The 25,457-nt window shown below is 35.8% G+C and overlaps 2 protein-coding genes across 3 annotated transcripts in view; one reads left to right on the top strand and one right to left on the bottom strand.

Annotated features, from left to right (window-relative positions):
• LOC149494254 (bifunctional D-cysteine desulfhydrase/1-aminocyclopropane-1-carboxylate deaminase, mitochondrial-like) overlaps positions 1-25,457 on the top strand; it is a gene marked incomplete in the record, with an annotated part of 38,792 nt that overhangs the window by 3,415 nt on the left and 9,920 nt on the right.
• Positions 5,596-23,770, bottom strand: LOC105634636 (bifunctional D-cysteine desulfhydrase/1-aminocyclopropane-1-carboxylate deaminase, mitochondrial). 2 transcript variants are annotated; one of them, XR_016321965.1, is made up of 5 exons: positions 21,918-21,932; positions 21,748-21,824; positions 20,538-20,630; positions 5,873-5,930; positions 5,644-5,802 (listed from the first exon to the last, which is right to left on the bottom strand). XR_016321965.1 is itself a non-coding variant. In XM_089724577.1 (4 exons), the coding sequence occupies exons 1-4, from the start codon at positions 21,920-21,922 to the stop codon at positions 5,611-5,613; spliced, it is 348 nt and encodes a 115-aa protein (XP_089580703.1). In that variant the 5' UTR covers positions 21,923-23,770; the 3' UTR covers positions 5,596-5,610. The 2 variants fall into 2 exon arrangements, 1 of the variants encoding a protein (XP_089580703.1); XM_089724577.1 differs by lacking the exon at positions 21,748-21,824 and having other exon boundaries at positions 5,596-5,802; positions 21,918-23,770.

Raw genomic sequence — 25,457 nt, 5'->3', positions numbered from 1 at the left:
GCTGGAATCATCAAGCCTAGTGCTAGTCCGTTTTCAAGCCCAGTACTCCTTGTTAAGAAAAAGGACGGCAGCTGGAGGTTTTGTGTTGATTATCGCCAGCTTAATAGAGCTACAATCTCTCATAAATACCCCACTCCAGTCATAGAGGAGCTCTTAGATGAGTTGCAAGGAGCTCAGTTTTTCTCTAAGCTGGATCTTAAGCACGGCTTTTTCCAAATTTGATCTCTCCCCCTGATACTCACAAGACTGCGTTTCCGACACATTTTGGGCAATATGAATTCCTTGTCATGCCATTTAGCTTGACAAACGCTCCGGCAACATTTCAAGCTGTTATGAACAATATTTTGGTCTACAACAACGCCCTAGAAAGTATATTCTAGAATAAGTAAAAATGCTGGGGTCAATTACGTAATTACTGCTACAGGGATTAGAGACCAAGGCACCCTGCCTCCTCAGCGAAGTTATTGTGGGAGTCTATATAGGGAAGGCACAAGTATGGGAAGAGTGTCTTTGGAATCATTCAGTTTTTGCCAGATTATTTTCTGCAACGGGCTTGTTCCTGGGGGGTTGCTTGCAACCATTTGTCTTTTCTTCTTCCTTCTCATTAATTTGTCCATCTTGTTCCCTGGTTCAAGATTTTCAGAATTGATATTGTAAACAGTTACTTTCATTAACAGAATTTCCAGCCTTCTGTCCCAAATCTCAGTTTTCTGTTCCTATTAAGCTTACTGTCTTATTTTTTTTTTTCTTGCTGATCTTCACTCTAACAGCCCACTCTTTGTTTATGCCCAATAGTAAGCATTATTTTAGCTCTACCAAACCAAGTTTGAGGTGATTGCTTAAGACCATAGAAAGCTTTCTTCAATTTACACGCATTATTACCTGTCATATTTTCATTAAAACCAGGAGGAATATCCATGTATATTTCTTCTTCTAAGTCACCATGCAAGAATGCATTTTTAACATCAAATTGTTGAAAATCCCTTACCGTCTTCATTTTGCAACGGGGCAAAGGTCTCTTAATAGTCTACTATAGGTTTGAGTGTATTGTTTGGCCACTAATCTCGCCTTATATCTTCTCAAGGTCCCATCAGCCTTATATTTCAAAAGTGAACACCTATTCAACTAGTTCCCAAGTTTGGTTTTTTTTTCTAGTGCATCCATTTCAACTCTCATACCTTTCCTCCATTCTTCATTAGACAATGCCAAAAACATAGTATTGGGTATTGAGATGTTATTTAGGTTGGTAAGGACGGTCTTATGGGATGGTAAAAATCTAAGGAAAAGGACACAAAATTTTGCTTGGTACATTCTCGAGCTCCTTCCCTCAATGCAATGGGAAGGTCACTATTGTGACTTTCTGGTTCTGCAGCTTTTTATAGGTTTAGTAGGTCTAAAATTCTCAGGTTCTGCATCTTTTTCTGCGTGAGTAGGTTCAGAATTTTCAGATTTCTCAAGATTGGAGTGGATTTTTGTACCTCCATTGGATTAGGAACACCAGCTTGCTTCTTTGAGTACTTCAAACCAAATCGCTTTTAATCAATAGTAGCTCTTGTAGTTGTTTCATCATTCACTATGGACTCAGGTTGTGGTACTAGATTAGGATCACTAACTAATGCATTTCTTTTCCAAATTTTCTGAAATAGGCTTAGGTGTAGGTGACGTTGGTAGACTGGAAGGAGACAGACACAAATTAAAAACAAATAAGATACTAGTTTCTTTTTCATTTATAGACTCCCCCTGAAGATAAGGTGTGTAAAATGGTGTCCCCTCAGCAAAGGTTACATCTGCAAAAACATGAAATTTCCTTGAAGGCGGACGGTAGCGTTTTTACGCTTGCTTAGTTGATGAATATCCTATAACAATGTATTTGAGTGCTCTAGGCTCAAGTTTACGCCTTTGTGATTGAATGTGCACATATGCAGTAGAACCCAATATTCCAGGAGAAAGATTGTTTGTGGCTCTTAGATCAGGATAGAACCTAGAAAGGATTCCATTGGACATTTCAAATCTAAGACCTGTGATGGCAAACTATTTATCATATATGCGGATATGAGAGCAGTTTCCCCCAATAAGTTTTTTGTACAATTTGATGAAGATGAAAGAGAGCTCTACTAGTGTTTAAGAGGTGTCCGTTTTTTTCTTTCAGCTAACTCGTTTTGTTGTGGAGTGTTAATGCAGGGGGATTCATGAATAATGCCTCCTTTTTGCAAAAATGCAGATATAGTTTGGTTAAAAATAAATCCCTTGCATTATCACATCGAAACCTCTTAATTTTTGCACCAAACTGATTTTGTATCATAGAATGAAAACTAGGCATAATGCGGATCACATCAGATTAATTTTTTAATAGGAATATCCAAGTAACTCTGGTGCAATCATCTGAGAAGGATAAAAACCACCTAGAACCAGATATATTAGGAACAGGAGAGGAATCCCAAATATCACTATGAATTGAGATCAAAAAGGACTAGAAGTTCTCTTATCAATAGTAGGAAAAGATACACGAGTATGTGTTGCTAATTCACACACATCACAATGGAAAGTCTTTACATCCAATCCTTTGAATAAAGATGGGAACATGACTCTGAGAGTTAAAAAATATGGATGACCTAACCGATAATGGTGATTCAAAATTACTTCCCATTTTGATGATGACAGGAGACAAACATAAGCTACTATTGTTAAAAAGCAATTTGTTTGGAGTTTCTACAACTCATCCTTTTCCTCAATAAGTCCAATCCTCGTCCTCGATACTAGGCACTAAAATTCACAACAAGCATAAAAAATAATAGCATTTAATTTTTTTACGGAGACAAGTTTAGTGGATCCCAGTCCAAAGCCTCTAAAGGTTTATTCTAGAAGGCGGACCACATATTAGCATGGGGATGGCTGCATTAGAATGCAGAGAATCAAATCCAGCTCTTGTGATGGAACCACCTGTCCCAAATGGTTGCAGCATCCATAGCTGAATTGCTTGAAGATCCAGAGAAGTATAAAAGACTGGTTGGAAAGTTGAACTATCTTACAGTTACTCGTCCAGACATTGCTTATTCAGTAAGGTTGTAAGTCAGTTCATGTCTACTCCAGTAAATCATTGGCTAGCCTTAGAACAGATCTTACGTTATTTAAAGGGAGCTCCAAGACGAGGTTTGTTATATTCAAATCATGGACATTCTAATATTGAGTGTTAGTCAGATGCAGATTGGGCAGGACCTAAGGTTCATAGAAGATCTAAGATTGGGTATTGTGTCTTTGTTAAAGGGAATTTGGTTTCATGAAGAAGCAAGAAATAAAATGTAGTTTCCGATCCAGTATAGAATCATAATGCAGAATCATGGCACAATCTGTGTGAAGCAGTATGAGTATATCAATTGTTGAATGAAGTTGGTCTTGAGTCCGCATTACCAGCAAAATTATTGTGCGATAATCAAGCTACACTCCATATTGCTTCTAACCCAATACTTCATGAATGCACCAAGTATATTGAGATTGATTGTCATTTTGTTCGTGACAAAGTTCAAGAAAAGTTTATCTCTACAGGTTACGTTAAAACTGGAGAGCAGTTGGGTGATATTCTCACAAAAGCTTTGAATGTGAATCGTGTTGATTATATCAGTAACAAGTTGGGCATGATTAATGTTTATGATCCAACTTGAGGGGAAGTGCTAAGGAAAATCAATATAGAGTAATCATATAGCAAGATCTTAAGGATATTCATAATTAGCTCGTGTTTTATATTCCTAAATAGTGTAGGAGTTTCTTGTATATAGACCTATGTTAATTCTTTGATGAAACACATTAAATACTAGGGCTGTGCATGGTTCTTGGGGGATCTGAACCGAACCGTAACCGAAAAAGAACCGAGATAGTAGGAACCAAACCATACCGAATGCAATTTATTATTTTGGTTCTGGTTCCGATTCTTATAAAGAACTGTACCGGAACCATACCAAAACCGAACATGACCGAACCGAACCGAAAAACCGATTTGTCCATATATTTTTTCTTTAATGTTTCAGTAAATTTGTTATTTATAAAGACCTTAAATTTTATTATTTGAAAACAAAATCTTTATTAGTTGATACTCTTTAATTAATAATACAAATGGAGTATAAATTAAAATTATTTATCCCGCGTAAAAATTTAATATCTAACGATTCCTGTCATCTCGTATTGTATATAATATTTTAACAATATCATAATTCATAAATGTTCATATATTATTTTACTATATCTATAATTTAAATAAAAATTGTTTTTTAGATTATTTTAATAATCTTTAAACAGTCTTACTTTACTAACAAATTTATCGTGTGACATTGAAGGTACTATCAGTTTGGAGATTTTATGGAACTTAAATTCTTTTTGTTGACAATAGAAATAAAACTTCGTTATTCAATTATTAGTTATGATTTGATGATATTTGTAATGTTCATGTTATTACTTTGGAGATTACTTAGAACTTGAAAGATGATGGGAGCTTCTTTTTACAATGAATAAAAATAAAACTTCATTATTTTTTAATGTATATACTCGTACAATATGATTCTTTTTTTTCAATTAGCATATATTGTATATTTTGTTTTGATATTAGAATATTTTAATATAAAGGAACTTTAAAATGTGTTTTAAAAATATAATAATTTTTAATGGGAGAACTAAAATTAGAACCAGAACCAAAGAACTGGAACCGAAAAACCGTACTGAACCCGTACCAAAATTTTGGTTCGGTTCAATTCCGATACTTAAGTCCTTCGGTTCCGATTTCTATTCTTAAAAATGAAAGCACCGAATTTTTGGTCCGGTTCTGATTCTTCTTAAGAATCGTACCGAAACCGAATTCGCACAGCCCTATTAAATACAAATAGATTTTCTTCATAACACAAGGCAACTATTTTAGAATAATACTCCCTTTTTCCCATATATATAGGCTTTATATCCATTTTTTTTTTGTTCCACATTATTTATCATGTTTCCTTTTTTAAAAATGGATAATTTACTTAGTACCCAAACCATACAATCGTATGATCATATAAATTTGGAATATTATAATCATATAATCATATAAATTTGAAAAAATATAATCATATAATAATATAAATTTGAAGAACTAAAATTAAAAATTTAAGATAAAAAATGAAAAATGCAAAAAATATAAATAATAAATCATATAGAAAACATAAAATAAAAATACAGAAACAAATTGTAATTTGAACACATATTTTGTTTTCTAAAATTAGTAAATAACTTTCTAATTATTTCAAATTAATCTAATCTCCATTTTCTCTAATTCACTTTTCCACTTCCATGGAAAATGGAAAACAGAAAAATAGTTTTCCACAAATGAACACCACCTAGAACTTCTAGTCAAAAGTATGAGGTCAACATGTTCATATATAGTTCTACAAGAATCAAAACTCGATCAAATTTTTAACATAACCAAAACCGTCTTGTGAGCTATATCAGTCATAGATATCTTCATCTTCTCTATTATGCTATCTTTAGAAATTTGCATTTTCTAGTTGCAGTCTCCATAGAGCATATAAATGTATATGCAATGCAACATATAGGCTTAAACCAACATTATCATATTTTTTGACGAATAATTTATGTTGCGAAGAGAGGGGGAAGAATGAACGAAAAAAAAAAAAAAGGAAAGCACTCATTAGTAATGTCAGCACTCACATTTTGAATGTTTACAATCTCATGTGAGTTAACACCTGCTCCGAGTCCATCAATTAGTGATTGAACAAAGTTGTAAAAGTAATCAGGGTCATCACAAACAGAGAACGCATGAACCTACAAATAGGAAAATGCAAGTAGAGTCAAATTGAGAAGTAAGAGACAAACTGAGAATCTAAAGACATACTTTTGCCTTGAAAGTACCCAACCATGATCCCAGCGACAGACCAGCAATTGTACCTCCACTGTAAAGCAAAACAGAAAAAATACCATCTTATTTTCACAAGTAGCAGAAAAGAAAGTTTAGTGAATCATAAGATTAGTTTCTGCTCTCTGGATTATAGTTGTAGGCTAAACATTCTAGTGCCTGACTACTATGTTTGTTATGAGACAACTACAATCGCCAAACACGTGTCATTGAAGTCCATAGCTCAGCATACAGTGAACTTAGATGTACAAAACATGTGATGGCCGTCAAAATCATAATGATATCGTAAACTTGTGCATATAAAGTAATATCTCAAAATTTGAGAGTTAGAGACCTCCCAACTCTCAATAAGAATCCCAAATCAAATTAGGAAAAAAAAATATATATATTCTCCTTATCCCTGTAACTTGAATAATAATCAAGAGCACTGATTTTGATTATGCAAAGACTACTTTCTACTCCCAGCATGACAAAAACAATAGCAGAAACAAAATATAACAATGAAACAATGAAAGAATAGAAACAGGAATCACTTGATCATTTATCCAAGGTCAAGCATCAGCCAAATCAAGAATCTCATATTTTAATTATTGAAGAAACCGTAGAGCAGAGATTTCTAGACCCCATAATATCCGGCTAAACAATATTTTTCACTCTGAACTTTTCAAGTAGTTTCAATTTTGCTTTAAAATAACCTTTATCCTCTAAATACCCCAAATTTGTCTTAAATTCATGTTGAAAGTAAATATTGTGTTTCCTAGTTTAGGTTTATTCTTAATTAGTGTAAAGATTGTGTTTCCTAGTTTAGGTTTATTCCTATTTTGATTACTTCCTATAGTAGAACAATTTTTTGTATATATATAGTGGAGTAGAGGTTGAAAAATATAATACAATTGAAAGAAATAAAACATATTCTTTCCTTTAATTTCTACATGGTATCAGAGCCATTGCCGTGAATTTTTCGGCAACGGTTTCCGTTTGCAAAGTAGTCTGAGACACACACAGCACCGCCAGAAGTGGTAGTTGGTCGTCACCGCACATTTCAGAAGGGAGAACAACCGCCGATCGGCACTCTGTCCAAACCGCGTCGCCATCCGACCACGCGCGTGTGCACACGCGCCTCCAGAAGATTCTGATTGTTCTTCACGCGCCAGCACATGCGGCTGTTTCCGGCGAGCTCCGTTGATGATTCTTGTTCCGGCGACCTCAACTCGGTGTGGCGACTCAAACCTACTGGTTCTTGAGCACCAGTTTTGCCTTTTTGGAATTTTTTCTCTTTCCACCCCTACTGCTGCCTTTTACCGTTGCTGCCGTTTAAATTTTGTTTTTTTCTTTTTTTTAAGATATGGTTGACGGAAAGAAGATAGATATGGTTTTTCACAACCCCTCACTTCAGATTAGTCCGGTGAAGTTAGATGGAACAAACTACCTGACTTGGTCTCAGTCTTGTTTATTATTCATTGAAGCTAGAGGTTTGCAGGGATACCTTGATAGTGGAGCAACTAAACCAATTTCGATAGATCCGGCCTTTAACAAGTGGAAATCCGAGAATTCTCTTATTATGTCTTGATTAATAAATGCCATCCAGTCAACTATTTCCCGAGGATATTGCTTCTTGATACAACTAAGAAGATATGGGATGCTGCTTCATAGACGTATTCACAAACTGGAAACTATGCTCAGAAGTATGAATTGCAACAAAAAGTTCATGAAACCAAGCAAAGAGATCTGACTATCACTTAGTATTTTGCTGAACTTAGTGGGTTATGGCAGGAACTGGATTATTATCAAGACTTTCAAGCAAGATGTACCAATGATGCGACTCAAGTTCAGAAGTTGACTGAAGTAGAACGTGTGTATGATTTTCTGGCTGGCCTAAATAACAAGTATGATCAGATTCAAGTCCAAGTTCTTGGACGAGATCCTTTTCCATCCTTACGACAAGCTTACTCATTTGCACAACAATAGGAGACTAGGAGGAACGCTATGGTTCATAGATCTACCATCAATAAAGCAAGGTTGATTGCTAATTCTGCAAGAGAATATATCCAGGCTGCAAAGAGCAGTTCTTCAGATAGAGACCAATTATTTTGTGACTATTGCGATAAGAACAGGCACACTAAGGAGTTTTGCAGGAAATTACATGGACGCCCAACTAAAGGGCGTGGAGGAAAGCGGGTCAATTCTTCTAGACCACAGGCACACATATCTGATAGTGGAGCTTTATCTGAGGAACCATCTACTGCTGGAAGCTTTTCTGATAAGGAGATTCAGTCCCTAAAACGATTGTTGTCACAGCTTGATTCGTCCTCAACTCAGACTGCAGCCACTAATTTTGTTAATTCAAGTAATGCTTTCCTTATCTTTCTTGCAAAAATTGCAAAACCCTCTTGGGTTATAGATTCAGGAGCAAATAAACATACAACAGGCTCTATAAAACATTTCCTCACATATTCTAAGTATCAAGGCACAGACAAAATTCGCATTGCGGATGGCTCCTTAGTACCAATTGCTAGCACAGGTTCTATTGACTGTACTTACAATATTAAACTCTCTCATGTTCTTCATGTTCCTAGATTTCCTATTAATCTGTTATCTGTTAGCTTAATCACAAAAGCACTTAATTGCAAAGTAATTTTTTACCCTACTCATTGTATATTTCAGGAACTGAATACGGGGAGAACGATTGGCAGTGGTAGCTTCCGCGATGGACTGTATCTGTTGGATGACATTGTCGTTTTTCAAATTCGGGTACCAGTCAAGCTTTGCTAGGAACTTCTAGAAATCCTTCCCATGAAGTTATTCAATGGCATAGGAGATTAGGACATCCCTCTTTTTCTATTTTAGGACGTTTATTTCCCACTTTGTTTGCTAAATGTGATTTTAATTCATTAGTATGTGATGCTTGTGAACTTGCCAAATACACCAGGAATTCTTATTCTCCAATTAATAATAAGAATCTGATTCCTTTTGCTACTATTCATTCTGATGTTTGGGGTCCTACTAAAACTCTCTCTTTTTGGTTATAGATAGTTTGTGACCTTTATTGATTGTTGCACTAGATTGACTTGGGTTTATTTGATGAAAACAAAAAATGAAGTTTTTTCGTGTTTTCAGAACTTCCATAAAATGATTTGTACTCAGTTTGGTGCGCATGTTAAAATCCTAAGAACTGATAATGGTACTGAATACATGAATGCAGTTTTTTGTACCTATTTAGATTCTAATGGTAGTATACATCAGACTAGTTGTGTCAATACTAGTGCTAAAAATGTAGTGGAAAGGAAAAATAGGCATTTACTGGAAGTAGTCCCTTATGTTCATTATGAATCTTCCCAAACAATATTTGGGGAATGCTATTTTGACTACTGCTTATCTTATCCATCGTATGCCTCTTCGAACTTTAAATTTTAAAACTCCATTAGAGGTTCTTCAAGGAAAAAACTCTTATATTGTACCTCCTAAAGTCTTTGGTTGTGTTTGCTTTGCTCATCAGAATGGTCTAAGCAAATTAGATCCTAGAGCCTTGAAGTGTGTGTTTGTTGGTTACTCTACTACTCAAAAAGGATACAAGTGTTATCATCCTTCTTCTAGGAAATACTTTGTGAGTATGGATGTTACCTTTCGAGAGTTTGAATCATATTTTCCTTCCCAGTCACCTCTTCAGGGGGAGAAATATCAGATGGAAGAAGGATGAACGGTGACATTTTTTTCCAGGGGGAGATTCCTGCAGACATAGATAGTAAGAAAGAGCAACCACTCAAATCTCTAGGAAGATTGGATAGACATGATTTGAAAACCTATACACGACAGACTAATACAGATACAACCATGGAGCATGATACGGATCCACTATCACCAACCACCTATGGAGCTCAAGGGAACAAGGACTACAACAATTGCAATCCATTAGTACTTCCTAGTGGACCAATTACAAGGAGCCGTGCAAAGAAGTATGCAGCAACCATGTCCTTATACATTCAAGAACAAATCACACAAAAGCTCCATGACCTTGCTTTCAACAAGTGCTATGAAGAACTTGAAGGAACACCTAAGTTTCTCACATTAATGAAAGCACATGTTGAGTTGGAACCTGAATTTCCGACACATGACATGCCTAGACCATGCTTGGTTAGCACGCCCGTGCAAGGTGGCACGCCCCAGGCCGTGCAAGCTTCTGCCTCTCGCGAGGAACAACTTACATTAAAGCACGCCTGTGCGCATTGGCACGCCCCAGACCGTGCAAGCCTCTGCCTCTTGAAAATTTAATTAGTTTATTTTGAGTTTTTGCAATGTTAATGGGTTGGGCCTCCTATATTTCAGCCACCCTTGATTATTTAGCATTATTTTGTTTAGATTTGGTCAATCTTTAGTAGATTTGGATTAGATATCCAAATCCTTAAATTGTTATGATTTTGTTAATCATATCCTTATTTGGTTTAGATTTGCTAAATCCTACTCCTTAGCTAACTCTAAATCCTTTAAGGATCTGGACCTCTTAGATTAGTATAAATAGCTTGTTATTTTGTAATTATTCACATACAATGAATTAATCAAAGAGAGATCTTCTTCATTCTTAGGCGCGTTCTTGCTTTAGATGGTGTGAGATTGCATTCTTCTAATTGCATCAAGAATCAAGGTAAACTTATCAATTCTTTGTAGCGTTTATCTTATTCTTTTACTCTATTATTGGCGTTCTTGCTTCTTTAAGCTTTGGGTGCCATAGAGGGGGGTTTAGTTTGATCTTGGATCTCTTCCAAAACTTGTCATAGAGTTCATGGAATTTATTTCCATTGGGTTCCGCGTCAGTTTGGTATCAGAGCCAAAGATTAAGGTAAATTCTTATTTATCTTAGTTCTAGGGTTTGTGTTTATTTGTTTTATTGTTCTTCTTGTTCTTGTGTTTGTTTTCTTGTTCATCTTGTTTCTTTTGTGTTTGTTTTCTTGTTTGGTTAGTTCAATTCGTTTTTGCTTCAATTAAATTTATTCGTTCTTGTTCAAGTCTGGAAGTTTTGATCTTAGATCTTGTTGATTAAAAAAAGAGTAAAAATTTTCGTCCACCATTAAAATTGCTTGTGTGGATCTTGTTTCCCAAGGGATTTTGATCCTAATTCATAGGGATTTGACCATATTTTGTGGGATTAGTTCCTAATTCTTAGGAATTTGACTTTATTTTGTGGGATTTGACCATATTTTGTGGGATTGTTCCTAATCCTTAGGGATTTGACCTTAAATTGTGGGATTGTTCCTAATCCTTAGGGATTTGACCTTAAATTGTGGGATTGTTCCTAATCCTTAGTGATTTGTCCATATTTTATGGGATTTAGTTTATCCACTGTAATCTTGTGATAAAGCCTACTCTTAACTACTTGTGGATAAGAAAACAAGAATTAGTTGACCATATCTTTTGAGATTAAGCAAATCTACTACAATCCTTGTCAAATCTAAGAATCCTACCTAAATTGGGTTGCATTGAAAAGGAAACAAGGCAGCACGCTCGTGCTTCACCTCAAGCACAACCGTGCTAGAGCCTGACCTTCACTTGTTGGACTAAGCATTACACGCACGCCCGTGTTTCTTCTAGCACGCCCGTGCTCGATTCTGACCATTGTTTTCTTTTGGATTTTCTTTAATTGCTTGCTTTGTTTTGGGTAGAATCTATTAGATCCATATTTGGTTTGCTTTGTAGTAAGCTAAATTCATACATTATATCCTGAAATTGTCTTTTAAATTCTAGTTTCTTTATTTTTGTTTGAGCTTTCTTTTGCTTCTAATTACATTATTAGGGTGTGTTTGCTTGTTTACTACACTCTAATTGATAATTACAGTAGTGCATTACTTATACTCTTGTGCTACTATGCATCTCGTTTTAAGTCTTCTTTCTAGAATTGTGCTTGCTTTTTATTGTTAGGAATAATTTAAGATTTATTCCTTGTTTCTAAACGTACTTTTGAGTTGGTTGGTTGAACTAAGATTCTGAAGTTCAATTGGAAGAATTGCAAGGAGTGATTAAAGAGTGTAAACACGTGAGGGAGTGATTTACCAATAACTCAAATCTTTTTGTGTTTTCTCTTTGAATACTAACCATGAGTTCAGGCAAATCTGGAGATGGAAGTCCAATTAACGATCCTCAAATGAAAGTTTTCATGGAAGCAATTTAAGGACAGTTTAGAACCTTCAATAATCTTTTCCAAGACATGAGGGAGGAATTGCAAGAGATAAGGGCTTCACAAAGCTCTAATGCAACAAGAGCCCGTCCACAAACTAGATTTCAAGCCCATCATGATGAAGATACTGAAGAGACCAATTTCAATAAAATTGATGGAGACTTGGGATCAATTAAGATGAAGATTCCAGATCAAAGGTAACAACAATCCTGAAGAGTACCTTGAATGGGAGAGAAAGGTAGAACAAATCTTTAAATGCCACAACTATTCTCAAGAAAAGAAATCCCATCTTGCTGCGGTTGAATTCAAAGGTTATGCCATGTTTTGGTGGGAACAATTGTTATTAAAAAGAAGGAGGAAAGGGATGCGACCTGTACCACCATGGGAGATCATGAAACAGCTAATGCACCAAAAATTTGTCCCTAGTCACTACTTTAGGGATTTACACAATAAATTAGCAAGAATAGTGCAAGAGGGAAGAGTGTGGAAGAGTACTACAAGGAGATGGAGATTTGCATGGCTAGAGCCAAGATTGAGGAACATGAGCAAATCACCATGTCACGATTCCTTGGAGGTCTAAATAAAGACATTGCTAATCCTTTAGAGATGTATAGGTATGATAGCTTGGAGGAGAAGGTAGATATGGCCATGAAACTTGAAAGACAGAAAAAGGGGAGATCCACCAACAAGTATTCCAGCAACACATGGGGATCTAAATGGCCTAAAGAAGGTGAGACGAAGGAATTTAGAGGTTCTAATTCTCAAAGGACAGATTCAACTTCAAAAGGTAAAGAAGTTGTCCAAACTCCAATCAAAAGCAACAAAGGTACTTCTAACTCTACAACCCCTTCTAGAGAAATTAAATGTTTTAAATGTTTGGGGAAAGGGCATTATGCATCTCAATGTCCTAATAAAAGGGTTATGATTGCTAAAGATGATGGGAATGTTAGTTCTGAATCTGAATGTAGTGATCGTGATGATAAGCCTAATTTAATTAATGATGATGATGATTCAGAAAATTTAATACTTCCTGAACATGGAGAAACTTTGGTTGCTAGGCATGCTTTGAACATGCATGTTAAAGAAGAAAGCCTTGAGCAACGTGAGAATATATTTCACACTAGATGTTTGATTAGTGGAAAGGTGTGTACTCTTATTATTGATGGGGGTAGTTGCACTAATGTTGCTAGTGTAAACATGGTAAACAAACTGAACTTAACTTGTCTCAAGCATCCTAAGCCTTATAAGTTGCAATGGTTGAATGATTGTGGGGAGGTGAAAGTGACTCGACAAGTACTTATGCCATTTTCTATTGGAAGGTATGAAGATGAAATTTTATGTGACATAGTACCAATGCAAGCTGGCCATTTATTGTTGGGAAGACCATGGCAATATGATAGGAGAGCACTTCATGATGGATTCCATAATCGGTACTCTTTGATTCATAAGGGGAAAAAGGTGGTTCTTGTACCTTTATCACCTCAAGAGGTTTATGAAGACCAAAGAAAGATACTGGAGAGAGAGAGAGAGAGGTTTCGGCCTTGAGAGAACAAAAGAGAGAAGATAGTAAGAATGAGGGAAAAGAGGCCACAAAAATAACAAAACAAATTAATGGCCCAATTGTGAGTGAAAAACAGAGAGAAGAGAAAAAGAAACAAACTTTTTATGCGAGAGTTAGAGAGATTAAGTGTGCTATTGCCTTGGAGAAGCCCATATTGCTTCTAAGGTACAAAGAGGTTTTATTTGCTGAAACTAACACTAACCTTGATAATTTGCCTTCTATGTTTGTTTCTATGTTGCAGGAATTTGATGATGTCTTTCCTAGTGAATTACCTAGTGGCTTACCACCTTTGAGGGGAATAGAACATCAAATTGACTTCATTCCTGGATCCACCATTCCAAATAGGCCTGTCTATAGAAGCAATCCAATGGACACAAAGGAGTTGCAAAGGCAAGTTGATGAACTTATGGAGAAAGGTTTGGTGAGAGAGAGCATGAGCCCGTGTGCCGTTCCCGTGCTTCTAGTACCTAAAAAGGATGGAACATGGCGCATGTGTGTTGATTGTAGAGCGGTCAACAAAATCACTGTAAAGTATAGACACCCTATCCCTAGACTTGATGATATGTTGGATGAATTGCATGGGGCAACTTACTTTACTAAAATTGATTTAATGAGTGGTTACCATCAAATTAGAATGCAACCAGGTGATGAATGGAAAACTGCTTTTAAAACTAAGTATGGTTTGTATGAATGGTTAGTTATGCCTTTTGGACTATCTAATGCACCTAGTACTTTTATGAGGCTCATGAACCATGTATTGCGTGCCTTCTTAGGAAAGTTTGTGGTTGTATACTTTGATGATATACTCATGTATAGCAAGTCTCTTAATGACCATGTTGAGCATGTTAGGATAGTGTTACAAACTTTAAGGACTGAAAAGTTGTATGCTAAACTTAACAAATGCACATTCTGTATAGATAGACTTGTATTTCTTGGATTTGTTGTGAGTGCACAGGGTATTGAAGTAGATGAGGAGAAAGTAAAAGCTATCAAAAAATGGCCAACTCCCAAATCAATTTCTAAAGTTAGGAGCTTTCATGGGTTGGCAAGCTTTTATAGAAGGTTTGTAAAAGATTTCTCTTCAATTGCAGCACCACTAACAGAAATCATCAGAAGGGAAGTTGGGTTCAAGTGGGAAGAAGAACAACAAAGGGCGTTTGACACGCTTAAAAAGAAGTTAACTTCTGCACCTATACTTTCTTTACCTAATTTTGAAGGTACTTTTGAGATTGAGTGTGATGCTTCTGGTGTGGGAATTGGGGCTGTCCTAATGCAAGAAAAGAAACCAATTGCCTACTTTAGTGAGAAGTTGAATGGAGCACAACTCAACTATTCAACCTATGACAAAGAGTTGTATGCCTTGGTAAGAACTCTAAATGTATGGCAACACTACTTACTACCTAAGGAGTTTGTCATCCATACAGACCATGAGGCCCTAAAACACTTGAAGGGTCAAGGTAAGCTCAATAAAAGGCATGGTAAGTGGGTTGAATTTATTGAACAATTTCCATATGTGATTAAATACAAGCATGGAAAAGATAATGTTGTTGTTGATGCATTGTCAAGAAGATATACTCTAATTACTGCTCTTAGTTCTAAATTACTTAGATTTGAGTATGTTAAAGACTTATATGTGAATGATTCTGACTTTGGCAACATATATGTAGCATGTGAGCATGGAGCATTTGATAAGTTCTATAGACATGATGGATATTTGTTTAAGGGCAGCAAGCTTTGTGTGCCTAGATGTTCTATGCGTGAATTGCTTGTGCTTGAATCTCATAGTGGGGGATTGATGGGACACTTTGGGGTACATAAGATTTATGATATGTTGAATGAACACTTTTATTGGCCTCATATGATTAAAGATGTAGAAAGAGTTTGTAATTTTTGTATTGCTTGTAAACAGGCCAAATCTAAGTCTATGCCTCATGGATTATACATGCCTTTACCTGTTCCTAGTTCTCCTTGGATTGATATATCTATGGACTTTGTACTTGGTTTACCTAGGACTAGGCGTGGTAAGGACAGTATATTTGTTGTTGTTGATAGGTTTAGCAAGATGGCTCATTTTATTCCTTGTCATAAAACTGATGATGCCAATAATGTTGCTGATCTATTCTTTAGAGAAGTGGTAAGGCTACATGGGGTACCACGAACTATAGTTTCTAATAGGGATGTAAAGTTCCTTTCACACTTTTGGAGAGTTTTGTGGGGTAAGCTTGGAACTAAATTGCTTTATTCTACAACTTGTCATCCACAAACAGATGGACAAACTGAAGTTGTGAATAAAACTTTAGGGACATTGCTTCGTGCCATTGTGGGTAAGAACTTAAAAACTTGGGAAGATTGTTTGCCATTCATCGAGTTCGCATATAATCGTAGCATACATTCTACTTCAGGTTTTAGTCCCTTTGAACTTGTTTATGGCTTTAATCCACTAACTGTATTAGATCTTGTTCCTTTACCTTTGAATGAACTTTCTAATTTAGATGGTGCTAAAAAGGCAGAATTGGTGAAGTCATTACATGAGAAGGCTAGAGCCAACATAGAAAAGAGGAACAAGCAATATGCTAATAAAGCCAACAAGGGCAGGAAGAAGTTGGTGCTTATGCCAGGTGATTAGGTTTGGGTACATTTTCGCAAGGAAAGGTTTCCCAACCAAAGGAAGAGTAAGCTAGATGCACGTGGAGATGGTCCATTCCAAGTCTTGGAGCGCATCAATGACAATACCTACAAAATAGACTTGCCAGGTGAGTATGGTGTTTCTGCAACTTTCAATATTAGTGATTTGTCTCCCTTTGACATGGATGCAGATTTGAGGACAAATCTTTTTAAAGAAGGGGGGTTGATACGGATCCACTATCACCAACCACCTATGGAGCTCAAGGGAACAAGGACTACAACAATGACGATCCATTAGTACTTCCTAGTGGACGAATTACAAGGAGCCGTGCAAAGAAGTATGGAGCAACCATGTCCTTATACATTCAAGAACAAATCACGCAAGAGCTCCATGACCTTGCTTTCAACAAGTGCTATGAAGAACTTGAAGGAACACCTAAGTTTCTCACATTAATGGAAGCACATGTTGAGTTGGAACCTGAATTTCCAACACATGACATGCCTAGACCATGCTTGGTTAGCACGCCCGTGCAAGGTGGCACGCCCCAGGCCGTGCAAGCTTCTGCCTCTCGCGAGGAACAACTTACATTGAAGCACGCCCCAGACCCTGCAAGCCTCTGCCTCTTGAAAATTTAGTTAGTTTATTTTGAGTTTTTGCAATGTTAATGGGTTGGGCCTCCTATATTTCGGCCACCCTTGATTATTTAGCCTTATTTTGTTTAGATTTGGTCAATCTTTAGTAGATGTAGATTTGGATTAGATATCCAAATCCTTAAGTTGTTATGATTTTGTTAGTCATATCCTTATTTGGTTTAGATTTGCTAAATCCTACTCCTTAACTAACTCTAAATCCTTTAAGGATCTGGACCTCTTAGATTAGTATAAATAGCTTGTTATTTTGTAATTATTCACATACAATGAATTAATCAAAGAGAGATCTTCTTCTTTATGCTTAGGCGTGTTCTTGCTTTAGAGGGTGTGAGATCGCATTCTTCTAATTGCATCAAGAATCAAGATAAACTTATCAATTCTTTGTGGCGTTTATCTTATTCTTTTACTCTATTATTGGTGCTCTTGCTTCTTTAAGCTTTGGGTGCCATAGAGAGGGGTTTAGTTTGATCTTGGATCTCTTCCAAAACTTGTCATAGAGTTCATGGAATTTATTTCCATTGGGTTCCGCGTCAGAGCATGAGACCTTTGATCAACCGTCCTCTCCAATTTTAGTCCCTGAAGATACAAAAGAACAAGAACTTGGTAAGTCTTCTTTAATTACTATTGATTCTGATCCTAATATTGATTTCAGTCCTTCTGACAATGACCTTAATATTCCTATTGCTCTTAGAAAAAGAGTTAGAACATGCACTAAACATCCCATCTCCCATTTTATCTCCTATAATGCTCTGTCCCCTTCCTATAGAGCTTTTGTTTTGTCTGTATCTTCTGTTTCTATACTGCAGGATTGGCAAGAGGCATTATAGGACTCAAAATGGAAGGCTGCAATGGTTGAGGAGATGAGAGCTTTGACAAAAAACGAGACATGGGATCTTGTAATTCCTCCACCAGGAAAGAAGCCAATTGGATGTAAATGGGTGTTCACAGTTAAACACAAGGCAGATGGTTCAATTGAGAGGTACAAGGCTAGATTAGTAGCTAGAGGATTTAGTCAGACCTATGGAGTTGATTATCAGGAAACATTTGCCCCCGTAGCCAAGATGAACACAATCAGAATTTTGTTGTCTTATGCAGTTAATCTTGATTGGAAATTACATCAATTTGATGTTAAAAATGTTTTTCCATATGATGATTTGAAAGAAGAGGTGTATATGGAGATCCTCCTGGATTTGATGATGACGAAACCAGAGGAAAAGTTTGCAAGCTGAAGAAGTCATTATATAGGCTGAAACAATCACCAAGAGCATGGTTCGAAAGGTTTAGTAAAGCTATGCTTTCTTTTGGGTATATTCAGAGCGATGCTGATCATACTTTGTTCATTAAACATCATGAAGGTAAGATCACATCCTTGAAGAAGAAATGACTCACTTGAGAAATTTGTTAGCTAGAGAGTTTGAGATTAAGGATTTGGGAAAGTTGAGATATTTCCTTGGGATAGAAGTTGCTAGTTCAGAAAAAGGGATTTTTATTTCTCCGAGAAAATACATCCTTGATCTCCTTAAAGAAACTGGTATGTTGGGATGTAAACCTGCAGAATCACCTATTGAAGCCAATCATAAGTTTCAAGCTGGAGTGGGAAGTTCAGTTGATGTTGGCAAGTATCAGAGATTGGTTGGGAGATTGATTTACCTTGCCCATACTAGACTAGATATTGCCTTTGCTGTAAGTTTAGTGAGTCAGTACATGCATGACCCTCGGGAGTCTCGCTTAGAAGCAGTACATCGGATTCTAAGATATTTAAAATCAGCTCCACGTAGAGGACTTTTATTTTCTAAACATGGCCATTTAACAATAACAGGCTATATAGATGCGGATTGGGCCGGTTCCCTTGATGACAGGAGATCAATTTCAGATTATTGTGTTTTTGTTGGAGGAAACCTGGTCACATGGAGAAGCAAGAAGCAAGTCGTTGTTGCAAGGTGCAGTGCAGAAGTTGAATATAGAGCTATGGCATAGGGAATCTGAGAACTTCTATGGTTGCGCAGATTAATGGAAGAGTTAAAGTTGGTTGAAACAACAATTATATCCTTATTTTGTGATAGTAAAGCAGCCATCAGTATTTTGAACAATCTAGTCCAGCATGATCGAACTAAGCACATAGAGATTGATCGTCACTTTATAAAAGAGAAGATACTTGAAGGTGTTATAAGTGTCTCCTATATAGCTTCAAAAGAGCAACTAGCTTATGTTTTCACAAAGGGTTTGCATAGCAAGTTGTTTCATCCTTTAGTTTGCAAGTTGGGCATGAGTAATATCTATGCACCAACTTGAGGGAAAGTGTTGAAATCTTTGTGATTAAAGTAAATATTGTGTTTCCTAGTTTAGGTTTATTCCTAATTAGTGTAAAGACTGTGTTTCCTAGTTTAGGTTTATTCCTATTTAGATTACTTTCTATATTGGAACAATTTTTTGTCTATATATAGTGGAGTAAAGGTTGAAAAATATAATACAATTGAAAGAAATAAAACATATTCTTTCCTTTAATTTCTATAATTCACCTAATTTTAAAATTGGGCTTAATATAATAAAAAAAATTTAAAAAAAAAAAAAAAAAAAAAAAAAAAAAAAAAAAAAAAACAGAATAGGGGATACATACTAACACCATGGTTTAACTTAACCTAACATTGTTCACAATATCTGAACTCACTGTTTTACACATTGCACTACATCTTTAGACTCATCGTTTTCACTCCATTCTCTTTCTCCATGTCTCACCACCCTCATTCTCTAACCGAATCTCTTGCTAAGACTAACGTACAATTTAAGATCCAGTAAACATAGAATCCATAATTGGAAAGGAAAAAAATATGGAATTGCATTAGTTGAAAGTGAAAACGCAAGACTACTTTTCTGAATGAACCCAGAATTTCACAGCCACAAATTGGACCAGCATGAGAAAACCCAGATCAAAAATTTCAAAAGAAAAATTCCAGCATACTGAGAAAGAACAAGAATAAAAAATAACCAGATAATCGAATGATCAATGTCAAAGACTTCCATAACTAACAACATGCAGATGAATATGGGTAATGAATGATCAATGTCAACTCCTATCCTTCAATTCTATGATTTCTGGATTTTAGGAACTTCACACGTCTGATGACATGATTCTTGTGGTTGCAAGTGCCTACAAGAAATAGTGTATACAAAAGCACTAGCTTTGCTACCTAAGCATCCTACCATTGCTTGAAAATAAATCTTCTGTAATCAATTGAAGCACAAGTTGAGCACCCATAAAGAAATTTTTCTGGCTCCAAGTCTTACCATACCTACGACCTTGCAAGAACCAATTAATGTGGAATAAAATAGAACTTTTTAAGTAACATCTTTTTTCAGTGTGAGAACTCATACATGACTTGGATACCAAGATACATTAGAGTTTCTGTATGTTTCAAAAAGAATTTTTATGTTCCAAGATACATTAAAATTTTTAGGAATTTTTATATATACAGAACTGTTATATCAAAACTGAAACAGATCATCTTCTCAAAAAAAAAAAAAAAAAAAAAAAAAAAGAAAAAAAAACTGGAACAGATAAAACTTGATATGAGACAAGCAGGGAGGAAAATATTTAAAAGAAAAGTAGGGCCTGCTAATCTGGAAAGAGATTAGAGAAGAACCTGCCACATGCTACAACAATATCATCAAATTTTAATCTCCCAGTACTAGCATGAACTTGCTGCTCAATTTCCTTGATTGCTTCAATATAACCCCTGCACAGAATTCAAACATAAAGACTATTAGTACGGTGACACAGAAACACATAATATTCTTCTAAAAAAAGAGAGAGAGAGAGAGAGAACTTCCACATGCATAATGAGAGCAAAAAGACGTTGATGGTCATTTAGTTCAGTTTGCTCAAACAGAGGGAAGCTATCAAGTTATAGGGAACATATGCAAGAGATGAACACAAATTCAAAGGGAACATGAAGCAAAAACTTTTGGAAAAATAACAGAGAGAGAGAGAAAGGAAACAAAGGAAACAAGGAAAGGTGGCACCTAAAATTAATAAATCAATAAGATCTGTAATTAGAGTGGAGAAAATGAATTTTCCGTGTTTCATTATAAACAGGACTAGCTTTTTAATATGTACAAGAGTGTTCCTAATTCAGGAAATCAGACTAACAAATCCCTACAAATCTTCTAGTTTCTATATACACATGTATGACTAATCTCCTAGATTCTTCTTTCCATAACACTCCCCCTCAAGTCGGAACATAGATGTTAATCATGCTCAACTTGTTAAAAAGACAATCAACCCGAGATCCATTTAGAGCTTTTGTGAAAGTATCTCTAATTTGTTCACTTGTCTTGACATATCCTGTAGAGATAATACCTTGCTGTATCTTTTCATGAATGAAATAACAATCAATCTCAATATGTTTTGTCTGTTCATGAAACAATGGATTTGATGCAATATGAAGAGCAACTTGATCATCACATTACAATGACACAAGAACTTCCGGCAGCGCGTGAGCCCACATGGGGCGTCTGACGGTGGCCAGAAAACTAGGCATGAGCCGTCAATAACCTCTCTTCCTCTTGGGCTGAGCGGTGTCATCTGACTCTCCCTCCTTTGGTCGTGGTAGCTTCAACCTAGCTCTAGGGTTTTTCCTCTCTCTACTATGTTTAGGCTGAGAAAAGGTCAGCTATGACTCTGATACCATGTTGAGATATTAGAGATTAGGTTTTCAGAGATATTCCTTCTCTATTTCTTGTGTATTTGTGATTTACATCTATATACAAATAAGCCTACAACTATATAGGAAATTTACAATAAAGGAAAATAAATCATATAAGAATATATAAGTCAACAACCCAAAAGCTTACCAAGCCAATATTCTTGTATGTAGAACTAGGAAGAACAAAGGCAAAAACAAGGAACAATTCCTTTAAGAAGAGAGAAACTGATTCCAAAAGTAACTTAACAAAGTTAACAAACTGTACACCAAAATATCGTTAAAAAACACAAGGACAAAGCGCGAGTAAGGAGAGAATACCTCATTCATGATAGATTGAAATGTTGAGGGAGCATTGGCGACCAAAAATTCAAAATGCCCATTATGATTCCGAAAGTCGTTTTCCCAACATCATTAGGATGCATCCTGATCTAATGGTATCCCGATCGAAGGTCCAACTTTGTAAATAAAGTATTTAGCGTCTACAAACTCCAATACTTCATCAATTACAGGGATTGGAAACTTATCTTTCACAGTTTTTGCATTTACAACCTTGTAATCAACACATAGTCGCCATGTCTTGTCGTCCTTTGGGACTAAAAGAATTAGAGATGAAAAGGGAACTGGCTGGATTTGATAATTCCTTACACTAATAAATCCGAACATGCTTCTCAATCCCATCTTTCTGAGCATGTGGATTGCAATAGAGACGCATTACCACTGGTGTTGTGCATGGTTGTTCCAAGGTGATGCGGTGATCACAATAGTGAGACAGAGGCTGGCCTTTAAGGTCTTCAACTAAGGTCGTATAATCCAATAATAATTTCTAGACATCCAACTCTAAATAGTGCTTAGTAGAGTTTGGATGTTTGGGTAGAAGTGGCACTCTTGATACCATTCCGTTCAATTGATTTTCCCTGCTTCGTAAAGTTCATATACATTTTTGAAAAATCACATATTATACTTCCACAGCGATACCCTATTGTAAGCCACAAACATACAGTTGAATCTTTTGCTCTCGTGACAAAAATCCAACCCGAGACACTAAGAGTTTGTATATATTTTGACAATCCTCGACAATTCCCACTTGTTTCAATTTGGTCAATTTCCCCAACTTGTTACTTCGAATCAGTGGACCAAACCGTAGGTGGCATGGGTGCCTGAACTCGTCTCAAGAAGGATTAGAGGTGTGACTAAGGAACCATAACTGGGCTGCTCCTTCCAAATGGAATGACGCTAACTCACCATCTCTTCTATTGGTGTTTGTTGTTGGTGAAAAAAATATTCACGTCTACTAATCCAACCGAGAAGGTCCTCTTACCCATTGAAATGCGAAAAATTAAGCTTTGTGAATTTTGGGACAATGTGTCCGCCCCCTACAAATTTTGTTCCCGATACACCAACGACACCTTTCCTTTTCCGAGCCCAATTAAGCTTTGAGAATTTTGGAACAATGTCCCCCCCCACCCTTACAAATTTTGTTCCTAATACACCAACAACACCTTTCCTTTTCCGAGCCCGACTATGACCACCATCATCTTCTACGGAAGAGACCAACTTAGAGGTTGCAAATTCAGAAGTAAGTTCCTCTAACTTAACATATAGCATTCATCTCATCTTGTCGCGCCTTATTTGCTGCCATTGCAATATTTTTTTCTAATTGCTGCTGCAATGAGACACCCATAACATTTGGCTCTGATACCAAAATGTTATGTTCCCTAGTTTAGGATATAGTTATGAGACTTTAGAATAGAGGGGCAGGGTTTAGATGGGTTATGGGAGAGGAATTGTTCTTCCTTCCATCTATGTGGACAGTTTAAGAGAATCTACAATCTCTTGAGTTTAAATTACTGAACAATTCCATTCATCAAAGATCAAAGAAATAGTTCTGTGGAAAACTAACTTCTCCTACATTTTAGGGAACATAAACAAATGTGGGCATTATCACCACATACAGCTAAGAACGAGAACAACTACCAACTGAAAAAATAAATAAAAATAAAAATAATAGAATTCCAAGTATGCTACTTTTGCACAATCCTATAAACCACATCATATTGTTTGATAACAATTAGAATCAATGGATTTATGGCACAATTCCTTGTTATGATTTTTCTTTTTCTACAATTTTTTGGGTAATAGAAGGACCAAATTGTATATTGTTCCTTTGGCAGCTTAAAGGATTGTATATATACACACACATACACTTTTAACAAACATATTATTCCTTCCTCTCTCTCTCTCCCCCTCTCCCCCCCCCCCCTCTCTCTCTCTCTCTCTCTCTCTCTCTCTCTCTCTCTCCACTCCTTCCCTTCTCCCTGCCTGTCCAATCCCCTCACTGTCAATCAAACTTATCTCAACATGTCCACCATATATGGAGGCTATGGGAGGAGATGCTTCATCCTTTGCTTCACGTTGCCGCCTTTCGAAAGCAATGCTTAACCTAGTATTTTGATCCCTCCTGTCAGCAACCTGAACTTCTTTTCCTTGTCGTTCCATGTTCACTCTATATGAGATTACTAAACTATGAATCATGGGTTTGTTGCAGTCAACCTTTAGGATTCATTTGCAGAAAAATGTTGTAATGCAAATCAATTTGTTCTAATTTGAACACTAGTTATCATTATATCTTGTTAAAGTATGTATAAATTTTTGAATTTTTTATTTCTTTATTGTGGTTGATAACTCTTATCTCAAAAGAACGAAATTGGAAAGTTTTTAATTATTAATTTAAAAATTTTAAATATATTTTTTGTAATCTGAAAATATGAAGATTAATTTTTTGTACAATTTTGAATAGACAATTGGGTCAAATTGATCCGGAAAATATACTAGTATTATCCTTATTATATTTCAATTTAAATTTGGATTTGATTGGACACATTTACAAAGTGAAGGACCAACTTAGGCATTTTTTATTGCAAAAACTCTGCAGCTTCATATTGTTAAAAACATTAGGTCATGTTCCTAAAATGAATTAGTTGCACTTAAGGACAAATATCGTTAGAGCCTAGGTGCAAAGCATGAAACATAGGTGATTGCAAGAGTCAACAATCATAGAATCAAGGAAACTTGAACACATTCAACATTTCTTGTACTTAAAGAATATTGTACCCAACAAGCAGTAATAGGATTTTACCAAAGCCAAGAAAAAGAAAAAATATAAATATATTTTATTTTTTTCCTATCTGTGTTATTTTGGTGCTCTTTCATCCCTTAGGCTTTTGAGCTTTATAAAAATGCAAGGGAACAATTGGATCTAGGGTAGCACACCATTAAACTAAGAACTAATAAACATATATCACAAAATCGATTGGCTTACAAAGTCTAATTGGGTTAGATCAGGGAAAACACAAATAAGTTTTTTATTATAAATTCAAGGACACAAATATGGTCATTGCTTTATATCATTACTAAAATAAGTACATGAAGAATGTAAACATGCAAATGCATTCAATATAACTCTGTTGATTATTTAAAAATTGCCTGGGTTTGCTCAATTGGTAGCATGAATCCCTTACACATTTTAACATAACCATCCCCAAAACCTTGACACGTGAACTATAACTTAATATACGTAATCAAGAATCCAAGTAATAAGGTTTCTAGAGTAGAAAAATTAAACTTTTGTCCAAAAACCTTTTGGTAGTATATTACTATAAAAAACTCACAAGGAAGTTTTCATTTTCTATTGATTAAAGTAAATTGAATAATTCACAACTTTTGTAACACCAGTGTATTCAAAAGCATTATTATCAAAACTAAAAAAAGATGCTATTAAAAAATTTAACATGATCTTTTCCTTTCTATAGCCTTTAAAGTCTTAAACTTTAGTTGGAAAAGCATAAAAAATTTTCTCAT

Source organism: Jatropha curcas, chromosome 8 (genome assembly GCF_041381405.1).
Source record: "Jatropha curcas cultivar XTBG-Jc1 chromosome 8, XTBG_Jcur_1.0, whole genome shotgun sequence".
Taxonomy (NCBI): Eukaryota; Viridiplantae; Streptophyta; class Magnoliopsida; order Malpighiales; family Euphorbiaceae; genus Jatropha; species Jatropha curcas.
This window is presented reverse-complemented; position numbering and strand designations above follow the sequence as displayed.